Here is a 20,185-nt window from a genome sequence, read left to right as displayed (position 1 = left end):
AAAAAAAAAAACCCCCCCCCTGCCAATGCAGGGGACACGGGTTCGAGCCCTGGTCGGGGAAGATCCCACATGCTGCGGATCAACTAAGCCTGTACACCACAACTACTTAGCCTGCGCCCTAGAGCCCACGAGCCACAACTACTGAGCCCGTGTGCCACACTGCTGAAGACCGCATGCCTTCAGCCCATGCTCCACAACAACAGAAGCCACCACAAATGAGAAGTTCATGCACTGCAACGACACTTGCTGCAACTAGAGAAAAGCCCACGGGCAGGAACGAAGACCCAACGCAGCCAAATAAATAAATAAATAAATTTATTTTTAAAAATCTCGTTTTCTTTGGTAGCACAGTGGTTAACAATCTGCCTGCCAATGCAGGGGACACGGGTTTGAGCCCGGGTCCAGGAAGATCTCACATGCCGCAGAGAAACTAAGCTGGTGTGCCACAACTACTGAGCCTGCACTCTAGAGACCGTGAGCCACAACTACTGAGGCTGTGTCACAACTACTGAAGCCTGTGAGCCTAGAGCCCATGCTGTGCAACAAGAGAAGCCACCACAATGAGAAGCCCATGCACCACAAAGAAGAGTAGCCCCCCCACTCACCACAGCTGGAGAAAACCCACGCACAGCAACGGAGACCCAACACAGCCATAAATAAATAAATAAATAAATAAATAAATAAATTTATTTTAAAAAAATCCCATGATATTTCCCCAGAGCTATTTCTGACATTATCTTTGAATAAATGCCTCAATACTATTTCTAATTTCCTGATATTTGCATTTCAAATTGTTTTTCTGAGATAATCTCAATTCCCCTTGCAAAGCTGTACCAGCAATCACTGGAGAATGATAATCACTTACCAGCAACAACATGAGATCATGGGGTTCAGATGTTCCCTTAGCAGATGAAACCAAGGACAGTTATCAATTAGTTCCCTGAAACTTTAACTTGCTTTATAAATAATATCTTGTAACCTGCCTTCACTGACTCTTGCTTTAATTGTTTTTGCAAATTACATACCCTCCAAGCTTCACCTAGCTTAGACAATATATCACAAAACCTTACAGATAACATCTCTGAGGTATGGGTGGCTATGGTAACAGTTCCTTAAATTGTTGTTCAGAAACATGCAGTTAGTCTTGTCCAGTTCAAACTGGTCAAGACCACCAACCATTCAACTGGGCCTGTGTGAGTGTCCACCCTTAGATTATGCTAATGCCACCATTTTCTGAATATGTTTCCCATGAAGAAGCATGTAGCTCAGATATGCCTGTGCAGAACACAGATTTCTTCACTTTTTTCTTGCCTACATTCCCTAGGCCTGAGACCACCCTCCTCCTCTAGGCCATAAATATCCCAACACCCTCCTGTTAGGGGGGTGGATCTGAGACTAGTTCTCCTGACTCCTCCCTTTGATGCCACACGAATAAACACTTTTTCTGCTGCAAACCTCAACGTCTCAGTCTTTTACTTTCTGAATGTGGGGCAAACAAACCTCGTTTGGTAACACAGACACGCTGTGACTCTGAAAGTTGCAGTCGCTGACCCCAGCCAAAACAGCATTAGTTACATTGGTCTCCATCTGAGATAGATGTCAGTTTACTAAATGGAGTTGAGCATATCTCAGGATATACAGTAAGAAATATTATATGGATAAAATTGTTCCTCAATGGGACTTCCCTGATGGCGCAGTGGTTAAGACTCCATGCTCCCAATGCAGGGAACCTGGGTTCAATCCCTGGTCAGGGAACTAGATCTCACATGCTTGCTGCAACTAAGAGTTCTCATGTCACAACTAAGGAACCCACACACTGAAACTAAAGAGCTGGTGAGCCACAACTAAGAAGACTGCTTGCTGCAACTAAGACCCGGTGCAACCAAATAAATAAATTAAAAAAAAAGTGTTCCTCAATGGGTAGGACATAATTGCTAACTATATAGGCAAGGCAGAGTTTTCTGTGGGAACCAGAGGCAGAGATCATGTTTGTTTCAGGGTGGCCAAACACCCATCTTCTTTCTTCTCAGTCATGTCCCTGTACAGTCTTTTCCTTTGTTCCCAGCCAATCATAATAGAATTTACAAAACTTACTAATACCTCGGGCTACACGTATTTCAAGAGGAATAGCACAATGCCTCCAACTATAGGTGGACTATTTTATGTCTGAATTACTCTGTGGAATGATACAGCCATTTAGATAAGTAGATTTGGGAGCATCTCAATTTTATTCCCTGGTAGCAGGCTGACCTTCACGGAGTATGAAACTACGTCTTTCTCCTGCAGTTCACAGCGAGTAAAGCCATCTAGGTAGGATGACCACTCGCAAGTAGTCCCCAGAGTACCGCTTGGACCACTCTCTGGTGGTCCAAATGGAGAACACCTTTCCGGGGCGGGGGTGGGGGTGGGGAGGAGCTCTAGAACGCTAGGAACTACACTACCCAGAAGGTAGTGCGCCGAGTTGAGCCAATAAAAGGTCAGGATAAAGGCATTTCCGTGCGTGCGCATCTCATAGGGGCGGGACTTCCGGCGTCCTCTTCGTGGACGCCATTTTTACTGCTTTCGTATCTGTTGTCGCTCCGGAGCATTGGGCCGGGACTTGGGTGACAGGGTTGAGAAGGTCCAAGAGGAGCCGCAATCTCCGCTGCATAGAGGCCGGTCTGAAGTTCGGCGACGCCGCCGGGGGTGCCCCGCGCCAGGCCCGGGAGAGGGACCGCCGTGCCCGCGTCCACCCGCCTCTCCCGCTGCTACCGGCCCCGCTCTGCCCCCAGACTCTGATGGCGGCGGCGGCGCTGAGGACCCCGCCTCAGGTAAACGCTCATCCTCCGGGCCCTCACCGCCCTCACCCCACCAGACACTAAAGCCCCGAGTGCGGGGCGCCTGCTCACGTGCCCGCAGCCCAGGACGCGGTGTCCGGGATGGTGGGGCGTTCGTGGGTGGGTCTGTTTTTGATAGTGTGATGGCCACGTGAGAGAGGGTGACAGGCGGAGGTACTGGCAGGTGCAAAGGCTTGGAGGTCGGATTGAGCCGGGAGTATTGGGAAACCTGGGGTCCGTCTGATGTCTGCAGGGATGTGTGTGGTAACGTGACCCCTGTACTGGCTGGCGGAGAGGTTGTTTCTTCATTCTGAGGGACCTGGATGCCATGGAGGTTAGTGGACAGAAGAGGAATACAGTCTGTATTAGGGTTTCAAAAGTTTTCCAAAAACCGATTAAAGAGAGAACAAACTAGAATGGGGCTGAAAAGGACAGTGAGGCACAAGGCGCTAGTAAGAAGCAGCATTGAGGACTGAGGCGCAGAAGCTAGTCACTTAGCCCGAGGTCACTGAGATCCAGGACTGGACGGGGATAGAGGGGAGGCCTGACCTCATCTGGAGCCCAGTCCTGGTTGCCTACCCCTCTCCGCAGGTTCTGAAGGATGAAAAGCACTTAGGAAACCTATACACGGAAGAGGAGGTTGTACCAGTCATTCACTGTCCCTGACACCACCCAAATGGTGTCTGGGATTGTGGTGTCTTTAACGTCTTCCTTGCTTTTTTCCAAGCTCGTGGGTGTGGGGACCCTGGGGATACCTCAGGCCCAGTCCTGAGTGCAGGCCAAGGGTTACAAGGGTATTGCTATTGTTGCCAGCCAATATAAACACGTGTGAAAGGTTGTGACAGGACCAGATACTGACATGTGCAAATGTTTGGAGGTATGACTATGCTGGAGACAGGGTACATTCAGTTTCCATTTTATTAGGAACAAAGAGCTGAGTGTCAAGAATCAGGTCTGTAATTGTCAAGAATTTGGACATCCGTTATGGAGATAATGAGAGGTTTGGATAAGCAGAAGGGGTTGATTCTTATGCAGGTCTTAGTGAGTTCCATTGCCTGCAAAGAAGAGAACAGACTGTATGAGTAATATAAGAGGCAGGGAGGTGCCAAGGAGGCATTTACTATAATCCAGATGAGTGTTGGACCAGGGTGGTGGCCACAGAGGTGGGAAAGAAGTTGGACTTTCCATACTTGTTTTAAGGAGAGTCAAGTAGATTTTTAGATGTTGCGGGTGAGGGAGAGAAAGGGAAGAGTCAGGGATGACCCCAATGTTTCCGGTTTAGGAGCTAATGGGATGAAAGCTCCATCAAATGAGATGGGAAAGTTATGGTAGGTTAATTTTACTTGGGAATATCAGATGTTTTGTTTTGGCCTTGTCAAGAGTCTGAGATGTTTCAGAGAAAGCGAGTGGAGGCAGCAGTTGGGTGTCTGGAAATCTGGGGAGGAAGGTGGCTGTTGTGTGGAACAGGGAGGAACTGTGGATCCCATTTAGGTTGGGGGAATACAGGTCATCCTGGCAATGCTGTTCGCTGGTCTGAAAGAGGAGGGTGCATGATGAGTGGTTTCCCTGCTCCACACCTGATCAGGGTTGCTGAGCACACAAAGGAAGGTGAAGGATAGAAGTGAACATGGTAACCATATGGAAGAGAATGGGTAACTGAGTTGAAGAGAATGGTTTGACAGGCGACTAAAGCTTTTGTGAGGTTAGTGAACATGAGATGGCTGTGGAGGCGTTGGAGTAATTGAAACAAGATGATGAGGCTAGGATTCCTGCTCATTCACTAATGTACAGGTTCACCAGAATTTTGTGGTGAGGTTTGGTGTGGTGTGGTGTGTTTGATCTTGATGGTGGGTAGGTCTGGGGCAAATATGGTCATTTGTGAGAGTCACTGTGCCTGGAACGGACACTATCAGGGCCAGGATTCCAAGGAAGGTTGAGGGAGAGAGGACAGTGGTGACCGCTGAGGGGACAGGGAGTGCAGCACAATAGTGGAAGTGCGTCATGGGCATCTGTAATCACATGTGCTTCTGGGTGGTTAAAATTGAAGCAAGGATCAATAAAAGTATGAAGGAAGCCTTCAAAGCAGTTTTCCCCATATGTGCATAGTTGTGGGAGTGCAACTGTGGGGACTGAAGATGTGAGAGAGGTACAGTCTACAGAATGATGGGTACACTAAGAGGAAGTGCTAGCTCATGGCACCAGGGCCCTGTTATTGGGGACTGAAGGTTGAAGCTTGAACCCAAGTTTGGTTGTGTCTGTGAGTCACAGCCTAGAGACCCCAGGGGAATTGATTGACAGGATGGATGGGACCCTACAGGCCAGGACCAGAGCTTGGATGACATCTCTGTGCTGTCCTGTCCAGTGTTGTTGAGGGCTGAACACAGTGAATGAAGAGACCCTGAGGGATAGGTGGGCATCAGTGGCACTTAGGCCTGAAAGTCCTGTTCGGTGGAGAGCTCTGGAAGAGGATGAAGGTGGGATAGGTGTGTGATGAGATGGATTTTGGGATCTTAGAGAGAGAATGTTCATAGCTCATTCTGTCTCTCTCATAGAAGTGCAGTGTGACCTTTGAGGACATTGCTGTGTACTTCTCCTGGGAGGAATGGAGGCTCCTTGATGAGACTCAGAGACGCCTGTACCTGGATGTGATGCTGGAGAACTTTGCACTTATATCCTCACTGGGTAAGACTCAAAGCCTTCCCAGTGTCCTAGACTAGGCTCTATCCCACCTCACCCCCCCTTTTCCCAGGGGGTGCTCTGTTCTTCTACATGTGAACTGTGGGCACTGCTTGCTTCCCAAGCTTTCTGTGTAGTTGCTGTGGTAGCTAGGACTGGGTTGTTTGCACTGCCCTCTACCTTCTCTGCAATATCAACCCCGATACCTGCTGTATTGAACGCTGTTAGGAAAAGGATTCCAAGCCAGTAGTATTGCAGTGAGCTTAATGGATTCTACCTTACTTCCTTTTCTCTGTCTGGGTCAGTGTGTCTAGATCCTTTTCACCTTTGTGTCCGAGATTTGATCCCTTTTTTTATTTACTTATTTTTATTTTTATTTAATTTAATTATATATATTTTTTTCTTCTCTTGGCTGAGCTGCATGGCTTGAGGGATCTTAGTTCCCTGACCAGAGATTGAACCAGGGCCACAGCAGTGAAAGCACCAAGTCCTGACCACTGGACCGCCAGGGAACTCCCTTGATCCCTTCATTTACCTAACATTTCTTTGTGCCTGCCTGTGCCAGGCATGCAGGCATTGTCATGGTCATTACTTACCTGAACCATGAGCTACTTTTCAGTGTCCTACTGCAAGGTTTGTAGTGTTTATTTATTTATTTTTTTAATATATGTTTATCCAAAGTTTTTTTTTTTTAATTATTTATTTTGGCTGCACTAGGTCTTCAATGCGGCATATGGGATCTTTAGTTGCAGCATGCAGACTCTTAGTTGTGGCATGCAGACTTCTTAGTTGCAGCAGGCGTACTCTTAGTTGTTGCCTGCCTGTGGAATCTAGTTCCCCGAGGGATTGAACCTGGGCCCCTTGCATTGGGAGCACAGAGTCTTACCCACTGGACCACCAGGGAAGTCCCTGTAGTGTTGGTTTTTTGTTTTGTTTAATAAATATATTTATTTATTTATTTTTTAGTTGCATTGGGTCGTTGTTGCTGTGCACATTCTTTCTCTAGTTGCGGCGAGTGGGGGCTAATGTTCGTTGTGGTGTGCGGGCTTATCATTGAGGTGGCTTATCTTGTTGCAGAGCACAGGCTCTAGGCATGCAGTCTTCAGTAGCTGTGGCACGTGGGCTCAGTAGTTGTGGCTTGTGGGCTCCAGAGTGCAGGCTCAGTAGTTGTGGCTCACGGGCTTAGTTGCTCCACGGCATGTGGGATCTTTCCGGACCGGGGCATGAACCTGTGTTCCCTGCATTGGCAGGCGGACTCTCAACCACTGCACCACCAGGGAAGCCCCTCATTTTGGTTTTGATTTGCATTTTCCTGATGATCAGTGAGATGATTAGTGAAGGGGAACTTTTTTTTTTTTGCGGTACGCGGGCCTCTCACTGTTGTGGCCTCTCCCGTTGCGGAGCACAGGCTCCGGACCCGTAGGCTCAGCAGCCGTGGCTCACGGGCCCAGCCACTCCACGGCATGTGGGATCCCCCCGGACTGGGGCACGAACCCGCGTCCCCCACATCGGCAGGCGGACCCTCAACCACTGCGCCACCAGGGAAGCCCAGGAGGAACATTTTTTCATATACCTGTTAGCCATTTGTAGATCTTTGATAAAATGTCTGTTCAGCCATTTTATCTTTGATAAAATGTCCACTTTTTAATCAGATTGTTCTTTTCCTGTTCAGTTGTAGAGTACCTTATATATCAGTGTTTTACATATTAAAATATAAATTTCACCAATGAAATCTATTTGGTCATGACCTATTTTTGTTGTTGGAAGATTTTTGCTTACTGGTTCAATTTCCTTGTTATTGGTCTATTCAAATTTTCTGTTTCTTTATGATTCAGGTTTGGTAGGTTGTATGTTTCTAGTCTGTTTCTTTTAGGTTATCTAATTTGTTGGTGTTTAACAGTTCATAGTAGTCTTTTATGATCCTTTGTTTCTCTTTTATTTCTCTGTTAACTTATTTGAGTCTTCCCTCTCAGAAGTCTAGAGAAAGGTTTGTCAGTTTTATTTATCTTTAAACAAAACCAGTTCTTAGTATTGTTAATCTTTTTTTTATTGTTTTTATAGTTTCTATTTCATTTATTTCTGCTCTGATCTTTCTTTTTTTTCTTTTTCTTTTTTGGCTGTGCCATGTGGCAGGCAGGGATCTTAGTTCCCCAACTAGTGAACGAACCTGCACCCCCTGCTGTGGAAGCACAGAATCCTAACCACTGGACTGCCAGGGAATTCCCCTCTGCTCTGATCTTTATTTTTTCTTTTGTTCTGCTAACTTTGGTCTTAATTTGTTCTTTTTCTAGTTCCTGGAGATGTAAAGTTTGGTTGTTTATTTAATGCTGTCATTTTTTGCTCTTAATGCTGGCATTTATTGCTCTAAACTTGATTTTTTTCTTAATGCTGGCATTTATTGCTCTAAACTTTTCTCTTAAAACTGCTTTTGCACATTGTATATGTTTTGTTTCTATTTTTGTTTTTCTCAAGGTACGTTTGATTTTCCTGTTGATTTTTTCCTTTGACTGATTGATTGGCCAGGAGCATATTGTTTAATGTTCACATATCTGAATTTTTAAGCTTTCTTCTTGTTGCTGGTTTCTAGTGTTATCCATTGTGTTAGGAAAAGTTACTTGATATGGTTTGAGTCTTCTGAAATTTGTTAAGACTTGTTTGACATAGCATATAATCTATCCTAGAGAATATTCTATATGCCCTTGAGAAGAGTGTATATTCTGCTGTAATAGGATGGAATGTTCTGTATACATCTGTTAAATTCATTTGGACTAAAGTGTTGTCCAATTCAAAAATACCCTTTCTATCTGGATATCCACCTGTGTTGAAAGGGGGATATTTAAGTTCCCTATTAACACATTATTGACCGGGGGAGTTTTTCAGAAACTAATGCCTGTGGCCGGCAATTTGTTAGAGTAAATATCAACAACTATTTTTGCACTTAATGTGTTTATTTGAAACTTTGTACATGTCTTACTAAAGCTTTCTAATACTTTGTTAGAGGGTGATAGGCAGTATAGCAGGAATCTCTGTGCAGGGGAACAGAACATCTATTACAAATACACTGTTTCACTGTGCTTTCCCCTGGAAGAGCAGACTCTATACTTTCTGGAGGCTTTTTTTTTTTAAGCCCTGTGGGTATTATTTTCTCTAGAATATGTTCTTTTATTTTACCTGGTAGTCAACAAGGTGGATCTTTGCGGGGAGGCTCTTTTATTTTTTAATTTTTAAAATATTTATTTATTATATTATTTATTTTGTCTGTGCCGGGTCTTAGTTGCTGCATGCGGGATCTTTTAGTTGTGGCACACGGGCTTCTTATTGCAGTACGGTGGACTTGTGACATGCAGACTCTTAGTTGTGGCATGAATGTGGGATCTAGTTCCCCAACCAGGGATCGAACCTGGGCCCCCTGCATTGGGAGTGTGGAGTCTAACCCACTGGACCACCAGGGAAGTCTCTTGGGGGGCTCTTTTAGAAACACCACGAGAAGGATCAGGTGTGGGACTACCACTGCATTCACCGGAATGATCAGTTACCCATTCTCTAGCTACTGCTGACAAAAATTGCTTATGGGACTTCCCTGGTGGTGCGATGGTTAAGAATCTGCCTGCAAGGGCTTCCCTGGTGGCGCAGTGGTTGAGAGTCCGCCTGCCGATGCAGGGGATACGAGTTCATGCCCCGGTCCTGGAAGATCCCACATGCCGCGGAGCGGCTGGGCCCGTGAGCCATGGCCGCTGAGCCTGCGTGTCTGGAGCCTGTGCTCCGCAACAGGAGAGGCCACAATAGTGAGAGGCTCGCGTACCACAAAAAAAAAAAAGAATCTGCCTGTAAATGCAGGGGACATGCGTTCAATCCCTTGTCCAGGAAGATCCCACATGCAGTGGAGCAACTAAGCCCGTGAGCCACAACTACTGAGCCCGCATGCCTAGAGCCCGTGCTCCAAAGAGAAACCACCTCAGTGAGAAGGCCACACACCACAACAAAGAGTAGCCCCTGCTTGCCACAACTAGAGAAAGCCTGCGTGTAGCAAAGAAGACCCAATGCAGCCAAAAATAAATAAATAGATGAATAAATTTATTTAAAAAATTGCTTGTAAGTCATTTTATTCTGTGCATTAAGGCTGCAATAAATTTTAAATACATTGAATAAACCGCAGTTACTCAACTAGAAACCCACTTTCTTATATCATTTTCGAGTTTTCCAGAGGATATTGAAGTTTGCCAGATATTTATCAACTCCTTTCATATATTTATTATACTCTAACATACTAGTGGGCTTAGTTATCTGATGGCCAGTCTTTCTGTCTTCCTTTACTGTAGATGCTATGGAGGTGTAATGAATAGTTGTCACCATGCAGACTAGCCTCTTGTCTTTCCATATAAGAAGAATCACTTCTCCCTTCTGTAAGAATGTCATTTCTACCCTCTGTAGATTTTCAGATTTCTCCTTTAATTGGTTTGGTAGACCATGATTCTCTCTTATAGTCCTACAAACTCTGGTTTTATTTTTCAACAACATTACAGATGTGGACAGACTATTGTAATTAATTGTCTTGGTAAATATGGTGCCATGAACCAAGGTTGTAGGACCAACAATATTGTTTCTTGCAGTTTCTTTCCTTCACCCATGTAAATCTCACGGTTGCATGTATATCCAGTTTCACTTCCGTTAAGCATCCTGACCAAAATTCCATATTTTGTAAATTTTCCAGGATTATAGGTTTTGAATCTGAGTTGTCCTCCACTTTATCATTGCCTCATCAAGTGATAGCTCTTGTTTGGGTGTATAGATCGATTGAGATTTTGGTAGAAAATAAGCCAAAAGAGGTTTAATTTTTGAAATTCTGTCTGTAGGAAGTGGAGTTTCCGAGTTATCGTTAAAGTGAAGAAATGTCATTATTTGTTTCAACCTTCTTCTCGTCCTAATCTTCGATAAGATAGGTGTTTCAAGTAAGGGATCAGTCGACCAATATTCTTTCCACTGTGACTTTCTTATTTGTCTCATCAAAATTATTAACCCAAGAGGCTTCTTCATGTCACTGTTGGTTACATTAGTCCATTTTAAAGCCTTATCATACTTTTTATATGATTTTTCATTCTGTTGGTGATATAAGTTTGAGAAGTGACCAACTCGAAAAAGTCGTTACCAAAAATTAATTCTGTTATTTCACTAACACTTGGCGGGTTATTACATTCAGTAGTTACACCTGACACACCTGTAAAGTCTTCTAATTTTTGTGAAATGTTGTCTTCAGTTCACTCTTACATAGAAGCAAAGGAGCATTCTTGAGTTTCATTTTCACTTTCCACAGTAGAGTCATTCACTACGGTTTTTTGTCTTTTTGTTGGTCTAATATTCACATCGTCTGAATCAGAATTATATTCTGAAGAACTGTCGTCTTCTGAGACACTAGTATATATGTCGCTCAGACAGAGAAAGTATCTGCATAAAATTCACCAAAAAATTCTTCATCGCTCAATTTTGCGATGCATCATTTTTGAAAATTTTACGGTAATAAACTTGCGTTTAATGTACACGAGGTTGGAACAAAAACCTAATGGAGCAAAATGTGAAAGATAATGATAATCATAAGTTGTATAATGAACCCTTGATCAATTTAAAGTTCTAACAACTTCGCACGGTGATGTTAATTGTGTCACTCTCTAAAAACGTATTGATACGTCTCTGGTCAATAACGTTTGACTAACAAAAGATGTATTAATGCATCTCTAGTCAGAAATGTGTTAATATTCTTTTGCTGGGACTTTCCTGGCAGTCCAGTGGTTCAGACTCTGTGCTTCTACTGCAGGGGGCACAGGTTTGATGCCCGGTTGGGGAACTAGGATCCTGCATGCCGTGCGGCATGGCCAAAAAAAATAAAAATTTCCTGCCTTCAGATCTGGTCATGTTTGCTTAATTTTTAATATATGGTACGTATATATATAGTTAAATTGTTACATCCTCCTGGTGAATCAATTTCTTTATCATTACATAATGAACATTGTCTCTTGTGATGGTTTTGTTTTTTAAGAGTGATCTTTTTTTGTTTTTTAAAAATTAATTTATTTTTGGCTGCATTGGGTCTTTGTTGCTGCACGTGGGCTTTCTCTAGTTGCGGTGAGCAGGGTCTACTCTTCATTGTGTTGTGTGGGCTTCTCATTTCAGTGGCTTCTCTTGTTGCAGAGCACGGGCTCTAGGCACGTGGGCTTCAGTAATTGTGGCACGCAGGCTCAGTAGTTGTAGCTCACCATAGAGTGCAGGCTCAGTAGTTGTAGTGCACAGGCTTAGTTGCCCCACAGCATGTGGGATTTTCCCAGACCAGGGCTTGAACCTGTGTCCCCTGCATTGGCAGGCAGATTCTTAACCACTGCACCACCAGGGAAGTCTCTCTTGTGATAGTTTTTGTTTTAAAGGCTATTTGTCTCACTTAAGTATAGCTTACTCTGTTCTCTTCTGAGTTCCATTTGCGTGGAATATCTCTTTCAATTCCTTCACCTTCAGCCTGTGTGTGTCCTTAAGGCTGAAGTTACTCTATTGTAGGCAGCATATAGTTGAGGTCTTTTTTTTTTCTGTTCAGTCACTGTATGTCATTTGATTGGAGAATATTTTTAGGACCTACTGTTGCCATCTTATTATTGTATGGCTGTTTTGTAGTTTCCTTCTTCTTCTCTTGCTGTCTTCCTTTGTGACTTGATGATTTTCTGTGGTAATATACTTTTTTTTTTTTTAAGTACCAACTCCTTTTTAAAAAAAATTTATTTTTGGCTACATTGGGTCTTTGTTGCTGGGCGTGGGCTTTTCTCTAGTTGTGGCGAACGGGGACTACTCTTCGTTGGTGGTGTGCGGGCTTCTCACTGCGGTGGCTTCTCTTGTTGCAGAGCTCAGGCTCTAGGCATGCGGGCTTCAGTAGTTGTAGCACGTGGGCTCAGTAGTTGTGGCTCGTGGACTCTAGAGCGCAGGGTCAGCAGTTGCGGCACATGGGCTTAGTTGCTCTGTGGCATGTAGGATCTTCCCGGACCAGGGCTCAAACCCGTGTTCCCTGCATTGGCAGGCGGATTCTTAACCACTGCACCACCAGGGAAGTCCCTGTGGTAATATACTTTTATTCCTTTCTCATATCTTTTGTGTCTGCTATAGGTTTTTGCTTTGGGGTTACCATAAGGCTTATATAAAACATAGCATTCTATTTTATGCTGATAACAATGTAACTTCAATCTCATACAAAAAATCTACTCTTATACTTCCCCCATACATGCATTTTATGTTTTTGATGTCACAACTTACATGTTTTTATACTGTGTATTGGGTAACTATCAACAAGTTATTGTGGGTATAGTTGTTTTTAATACTCTTGTTTTTTATCCTTTGTAGTTGAGTTGAGTGATTAACACAGTTTTACAGTATTAGAGTATTCTGAATTTGACCATATACTTATCTTTACCTGTGTGTTTTATATTTTCATATGATTTTATGTTAGTAGTTAGCATACTCTATTTTTTATTTTGGCTGTGCTGGGTCTTAGTTGCAACATGCAGGATCGTCTATCTTTGTTGCACTATGCGGCATCTAGTTTCCTGCCCAGGGATGGAGCCCGGGCCCCCTGCATTGGGAGCACGGACCACCAGGGAAGTCCCTAGTTAGCATACTTTTATTTCAGCTAGAAGAATTCTTTAGTCTTTCACACTTCTGGTCAGGTACGTCAAGTGGTGATGAACTTCCTCAGTTTCTGTTTGTCTGAGAAAGTCTTTCTTCCTTATTACTGAAGAATAGTATTGCTGGTTAAGTATTCTTGGTTTGCAATTTTTTCCCCCACCCCAGTATTTAGAACATATCATCTCACTCTCATGGTATGCAGTGTTTCAGCTAAGAAAACCACTTTATGGGGGTTCCCTTGTATTAGGGGTTTCTTTTTTCTTGCAGCTTTTAAAATTATCTTTATCATTACTTTTTGAGTTTTATATTAATGTGTCTTGGTGAAGTCGTCTGTGGATTGAATCTGTTTGGGGACTTCTGAGCATCATGTACCTGAATGTCCACTTTTCCCAGATTTGGAAAGTTTTCACCCATTATTTCTTTAAATAAATTTTCTGCCTCTTCCTCTCTCTCTACTCCTTCTAGGGCTCACATTATGCAAATATTGTTTTGTTTCACAATGTCCCATAATTCTTGTAGACTTTTTTTTTTACTCTTTTTAGTTGTTTTGTCTTTTTTCTCCTTTGATTGGATAATTTCAAAGACCTACCTTCAGTTTCATATTCATTGTTTTGATTGATCAAGTTAGCTATGATGCGCTACTGTGTTTTTCATTTTGTTCATCATACTCTTCACCATAATTTCTGTTTGGTTCTTTTTCATATTTTCTGTCTCTCTGTTTGAAACCTTATTTTGTTTGCATATTGTTTTCCTTATTTTGTTGGATTGTCTGTGTTTTCTAGTAGTTCATTGAGCTTCATTAAAACAATTATTGTGAGAGACTTCCCTGGTGGTCCAGTGGTTAAGACTTTGTGCTCCCACTACTGGGGGCATGGGTTCGATCCCTGGTCAGGGAACTAAGATCCCGCATGTTTCATGATGTGGCCAAACAAAACAATTATTGTGAATTTTTTGTCTGACAGCTTATAGATCTCCCTTTCTTTGGGGCAACTGATAACTTATTATGTTCCTTTGGGGGGTGTCATGTTTCCTTGATTATTTTGTGTGTGTTTCATGTAGTCTTGCTTTGATGTTAATACATTTCATGGAGCAGTCATTTCTTTCAGACTTTATGTAAGGTTTTGGTGGGGAAGGTCTTCACCTTTTTTTGGGTGTTAGTATGCCAACTTGATGGGTAGTTGCTGTTCCGACTACAAGGCCCAGGGCCTTAGAGTCTGTCCAGCTCTGTCAACTGAGATCAGTGTCAGCAAAGACTGCAGGGGTCCTCAATAGCTAAAGCTGTGGGTATCCACAGTAGTAGAGAAGACTGCTGGGGATTGCCTGATCTCTTTCTCACAAGGGAAATGTTTTGACTGAGGGGTTCCCTCTTGATAGTAAGTCAGGCTCTTGGTTGGGGGGTGGTGCTTCATGGTGGTGATGGCATTGGTGTCTGATGTTTGGGCACTGTGGAGCAGATATAGATCTGGATTCTAGGGTGTGATAAATGCAGAGCAGTAGCAGTTCTAGGGTCCCAGACACTGAACAGCCTGCAGCAGTGTTGACTTTGCTTTGTGAGATGCAGTTGCACACTGAGCAGTGATGGAGCCTTGACTGGAGTATGGGTGCACACAGAAGTGTCTGGGGTCTGAGGAACTAACTCACCTATAGTGGCCATGAATCTGGTGCCTGAGACGGGCATTCAGGTGACAGCTGTGGAGTCAGGTTATGGAATATGGGCATCCATGGCACAGTTGGGTCTCTGGGGTTTAGGATGTGTGCAGGATTTATGGGGGTGGCAGCCATGGTTTTGAAATAGAGCAGTAGCTACTTTTTGGGGAACAGGGGTGATTCAGCATATTATTCTCTTGCAGGTCCCCTGTGGTCATGGCTATTAGTTACCTTATTGAAAGAGCTGCCAGTACCCTCTGCAGAGCAGGCAGCTGGTGTCCACACCTATAAACACTTGCCCTTCTCTGCCGTGCAGACGGTGGGATCCGCAGCTATATCGGGGCCTGTTGAGGTTCTCTGAGGCAAAGGCTACTGGGGTCCTTTGCAGAGCAGGGCACTGGGGAATGTGATGGCAGCCACCATTTGGCTGATACACATAGCTCCCACCATTCATCTTATTTCCTATCCATCTCCATGTGTCTGTTAAGCTGATGTCCCCAGCAATCCTTTTTTTAAAAAAAAATATGTATTTAGTTTTGGTTGCGTTGGGTCTTTGTTGCTGCGTGTGGGCTTTCTTGTGTCGAGCAGCGCTACTCTTCATTGCAGTGTGTGGGTGTCTCATTGGTGGCTTCTCTTGTGGAGCATGGGCTCTAGGTGCATGGGCTTCAGTAGTTGTGGCTCACGGGCTCTAGAGCTCAGGCTTAGTAGTTATGGTGCACAGGCTTAGTTGCTCCATGGCATGTGGGACCTTCCTGGACCAGGGCTTGAACCCATGTCCCCTGCATTGGCAAGTGGATTCTTAACCACTACACCACCAGGGAAGCCCCCCAGCGATCTTTTTTGTGTGGTTATTCTACTTTTCAATTTCCATTGTGTTGCTGCAGTGTCTTAATTGGATTTCTGAGTCCTACAAGGGCCAATTTTGTTAGCAGTTAGCTGTCTGTTTTTTGTTGGTGGTAAAGGCTGGTGTCCTTTGCTGTTACGCTGATACCACTTCTAGATCGATTTTCTGGGTCTGTTATGTGCTGAGTTGCTCTGTGACAGTAGAAGTCATTCATCTATCCTGTTTTTACCTTAGGATTTGTATCCTGCATATACCATGTAGTTGCTTAACTAGGGCTTACAGATGTGCCAGGATGGATATGACTCCAGTCATGGCATGGTGGGCTCAGAGGGCGCCTGGTCCTGGTGAATGGCAGCTGAGTATGACATCAGGCTGTTTTCAGATCATACCAGGAATCTATCTTTGTTCCACCAGGGTTTAGGTGCCATTTGCAGTGGCTATACCTTACTTGTATATTTCCTTTTCCACTGTTAACACTTGCCTGACTTGTCAGTTCTACTACTTGTAATTCCTACTGTGACTTCCAGCCCAGGGATAATTTCTACCTCTCTGGACTCCACATCTCTCCCATTTCTCTCACCACTTTTTCTGTAGTACTCACCAACATTGGTTGTGTTGTGGTATGTTCACATTTCCCTAAATTGACTTTGAATAGCAGCTAATATGTTGCTGTGAGATTTTAATGGGCTTAGATGCACGTTTCTACCATCTCACATCAGCAGCAGAAAAATCCTGCAAGAAGCCGTTGGGAAAGAAATGAGTTGTAGACCCTGCCTCTCTTCCTTATGTCACACCCTGTCTTTTGTTTCCTTCCCCTGGTGAGGTCTCCACTATTCTGTGATCTTGAGGCTCAGTAATGCAAAACAGTTGGCTGTTCTTTCAACTGAATTCCAACTTCTGTATCTTGAAAAGCATCTCATAGATGAGACAAATGGACATCTGTGATGAACTTGACCCTTCCCTATAGTCGACATGTACTTGACCAGCATTTCTTTCTGTTCAGGTTGCTGCTGTGGAGCAGAGGATGCAGAGGCACCTTTTGAACAGATCACTTCTCTAGGAGTGTCACAGGCTAGGATTCCCAAGGCAGCTTTGTCTTCCCAGAAGACACACCCCTGTGAGATGTGTGGTCCAGTCTTGAGAAACGTTTTCCACTTGGCTGAGTGCCGGGAAACACAACACAGCCAGAAACTTTTGAGGTGTGGAGCATGCGCAAAACGATTTTATTTTACTGCAAACTTTCAGCAGCACCAGGAGCAGTACATGGAAAAGAAAACCCTCAGAAGCAGTGTGGATGAGGCCTGGTTTGTGAAGAGCTGCAGATTCCATGTGTCACAGAAGCCATTGTGCTGTGGGGAGTTTGAAAAGGACTTCCCAACCATCTTGGGACATCTACAGCAACAGGACACTCATACTGTGGAGAAGCCAAACATAATCAGCCAGTGCGGGTCAACTTCACAAGGCAGGAAAAGCCGTCACACTTGGGTAGAATGCAAGAAAGCCCTCAGCCCCAAACACACACTTGTTCAGGACCATGGTGTCCACAGTGGAAGACAGTGTTTTGTGTGCAGTGAATGTGGGAAAGCATTCAAGTACAAATCCTCATTTGTTCTGCACCAGAGAATCCACACTGGAAAAAAACTTCATGTATGTGGTGAATGTGGAAAATCTTTTAGGCAAAGCTCAACCCTCTGTCAACATCGAAGAATTCATACTGGGGCAAGGCAGTACAAATGCAGCAAATGTGGGAAATCCTTAAGCCACAAATCTGTCCTCATTTATCCCCATCCATGGCGCAGTGGAGAAAACAGTTATGTGTGCAGTGAATGTTCAAAATCTTTTAGCCATAGCTCAGTGTTCATTCCACATAGGAGATTTCAAATTGGAGAAAGGCCTTATAAGTGTAGTGACTGTGTGAAATCTTTTACTTCTATGTCTGCACTCAGTTATCATCAGAGATCTCACACAGGAGAACGACCTTATGTGTGCAGTGATTGTGGGAAATCTTTTATCTCTAGTTCTGACCTCCGTTACCATCAGAGAGTTCATTCTGGAGAAAGGCCTCATGAGTGCAGTGAATGTGGGAAATCTTTTATCACTCGTACTGCTCTCCGTTATCATCACAGAGTTCACACTGGAGAAAGACCTTATGAGTGTAGTGAATGTGGGAAGTCCTTTACCAGAAAAAATAACCTAATTATACACCTGAGAGTGCACTCAGGAGAAAGGCCTTATGAGTGTAGTGAATGTGGGAAGTCTTTTACCTTTAGCTCCAGCCTTCGTTATCATCACAGAGTACACACTGGAGAAAGACCTTATGAGTGCAGTGAATGTGGGAAATCTTTTAACAACAGGTGGACACTCATTCGACACCGGAGAATTCACACAGGAGAAAAGCCTTATGTGTGCAATAAATGTGGGAAATCTTTTTCTTGTAGCTCCACCCTCCAGTATCATGAACGAGGTCACCTTGGGGAAAGGCCTTATGGGTGCGATGAATGTGGAAAGTCTTTTACCACTAGCTCTGCCCTCCGTTATCATCAGAGAATTCACACAGGAGAAAGGCCTTATGAGTGCAGTGAATGTGGGAAATCTTTTATCTCTAGGTCTGACCTCCAGTATCATCAGAGAGTTCATTCTGGAGAAAGGCCTTACGAGTGTAGTGAATGTGGGAAATCCTTTATCCGAAGGAATAACCTCCTTTTACACCAGAGAGTTCACACAGGAGAACGGCCTTACAACTGTAGTGAATGTGGAAAATCTTTTAACAATAGGTGGACACTCATTCAACACCAGAGAGTTCACACAGGAGAAAAGCCTTATATGTGCAGTGAATGTGGGAAATCCTTTACCTCCAGCTCCACCCTGTGTTATCATCAGAGGGTTCATGCAGGAAAAAGGCCTTATGAATGCAACGAATGTGGGAAATCTTTTACCTCTAGTTCTACCCTCCGTTATCATCAGAGAGTTCACACAGGAGAAAGGCCTTATGAATGCAGTGAATGTGGGAAATCTTTTACTTTTAGTGCCAGTCTCCGTTATCATCACAGAGTGCACAGTGGAGAAAGGCCTTATGAGTGCAGTGAATGTGGGAAATCCTTTAAGGATAGATCACAATTCAATAAACACCGGAGAGCTCACACTGGAGAAAGACCTTATGAGTGTGGTGAATGTGGGAAATCTTTTAGCCAAAAATCTTCCCTCTCAACACACCGGAAAATTCATAATAGAGAACGGTCTTATGAGTGTAGTGCATGTGGGAAGTCTTTTACTTCTATCTCTGGCCTTGGTTATCATCAGAGAGTTCACAGAGGAGAAAAGCCTTATCAGTGTAGTGAGTGTGGGAAATCTTTTACCAATAGCTCCATATTGATTCGACACCAGAGAGTTCACACAGGAGAAAGACCTTATGTGTGCAGTGAGTGTGGGAAATCTTTTACTAGTAGTGCCACCCTCTCTTATCATCAGAGAGTTCATGCAGGCAAAAGGCCTTATGAGTGCAGCAAATGTGGGAAATCTTTTACCTCCAGTTCCACCCTTCGTTATCATCAGAGAGTTCACGCAGGAGATAGGCCTTATGAGTGCAGTGAGTGTGGGAAATCCTTTATCTCTAGCTCTAAACTCCGCTACCATCAGAGAGTTCACACGGGAGAAAGGCCTTATGTGTGCAGTGAGTGTGGGAAGTCCTTTAGGGATAGTTCCCAATTTAGTCAACACCAGAGAGGTCACACTGGAGAAAGGCCATACGAGTGTAGAGAATGTGGGAAATTTTTTATGCGAAAGTCTACCCTTTCTCAGCATCAGAGAGTTCACACTAGAGAAAGGTCTTAGATGTACTGGGGATGTGCAGTTTTCTTGTTCATTGTAAGGATTCCAGAGGAAACTGAGGAGACATATGTCTGAATTAACTCTCAGACATTTGAGCATGCACAGTGGGGATATTTCCCCATAAGTTTCAGTTATGTGGGAAGCATGTGACTATGTTGCACTCTAACCTGTCCAGGGCTTTTCCCAGATTTATGTCACTTCCATCTCTGGGGTCAAGGCCATTTCACCTCCACCACCTGGTAGGTTCACACAGTGTGCATCAGTCACCAACCCAGTGTGCTCAGGGAAGCTGACCTCTGTCCTGCAATGTATTGGCCAAGTTAGGAGTCACCTGAACATTTATGGCATCAGCTTTCACTCCTCCCTGACTTACTTTGGACATGGATCTGGTCAGTGTTGGCCCAGAAGATACCAAAAGTTCAGCTGACAGCTAGCAGAGAATGACAACACAGGGATGTTGGTCTCACATGATAGTAGTAAGTTTTTCCAGCTTCCAAATCATGAACTAGGTAACTGCCTGCTGCAGATTGCTTTGGCTTGTACAATAATCAAGGCCTTACAAGCTCTTTACACCCTCTTTAATCTTGGAAGTTCTGTTTACTCTGCAGGTAGTTTATACACAGGTTTGTACTGTGTAAGCATAAAGGGGAGAACAACTTTTAGGGGTCTCAAAATTTTTGTGTCTGAGGAGGGACAGTATGATGGCAGACAGTAGCTTGCC

The 20,185-nt window shown here is 44.0% G+C and overlaps 2 protein-coding genes across 2 annotated transcripts in view; one reads left to right on the top strand and one right to left on the bottom strand.

The window, feature by feature from the left end:
• LOC103076278 (zinc finger protein 551-like) overlaps window positions 1-20,185 on the bottom strand; it is a 220,216-nt gene that overhangs the window by 26,406 nt on the left and 173,625 nt on the right. The window lies entirely within an intron of this gene.
• On the top strand, window positions 2,778-19,467 carry LOC103089540 (putative uncharacterized zinc finger protein 814). The gene is made up of 4 exons (XM_007457493.1): window positions 2,778-2,810; window positions 5,369-5,498; window positions 16,640-17,360; window positions 17,529-19,467. Exons 1-4 carry the CDS (start codon window positions 2,778-2,780, stop codon window positions 19,465-19,467), a joined length of 2,823 nt encoding a protein of 940 aa, XP_007457555.1.

The sequence above is a fragment of the Lipotes vexillifer genome, unplaced genomic scaffold (assembly GCF_000442215.2).
Source record: "Lipotes vexillifer unplaced genomic scaffold, Lipotes_vexillifer_v1.1 scaffold995, whole genome shotgun sequence".
NCBI lineage: Eukaryota > Metazoa > Chordata > Mammalia > Artiodactyla > Lipotidae > Lipotes > Lipotes vexillifer.
Note: the sequence above shows the minus strand (reverse complement) of the source record. Positions and strands in the feature narration are given on the sequence as shown.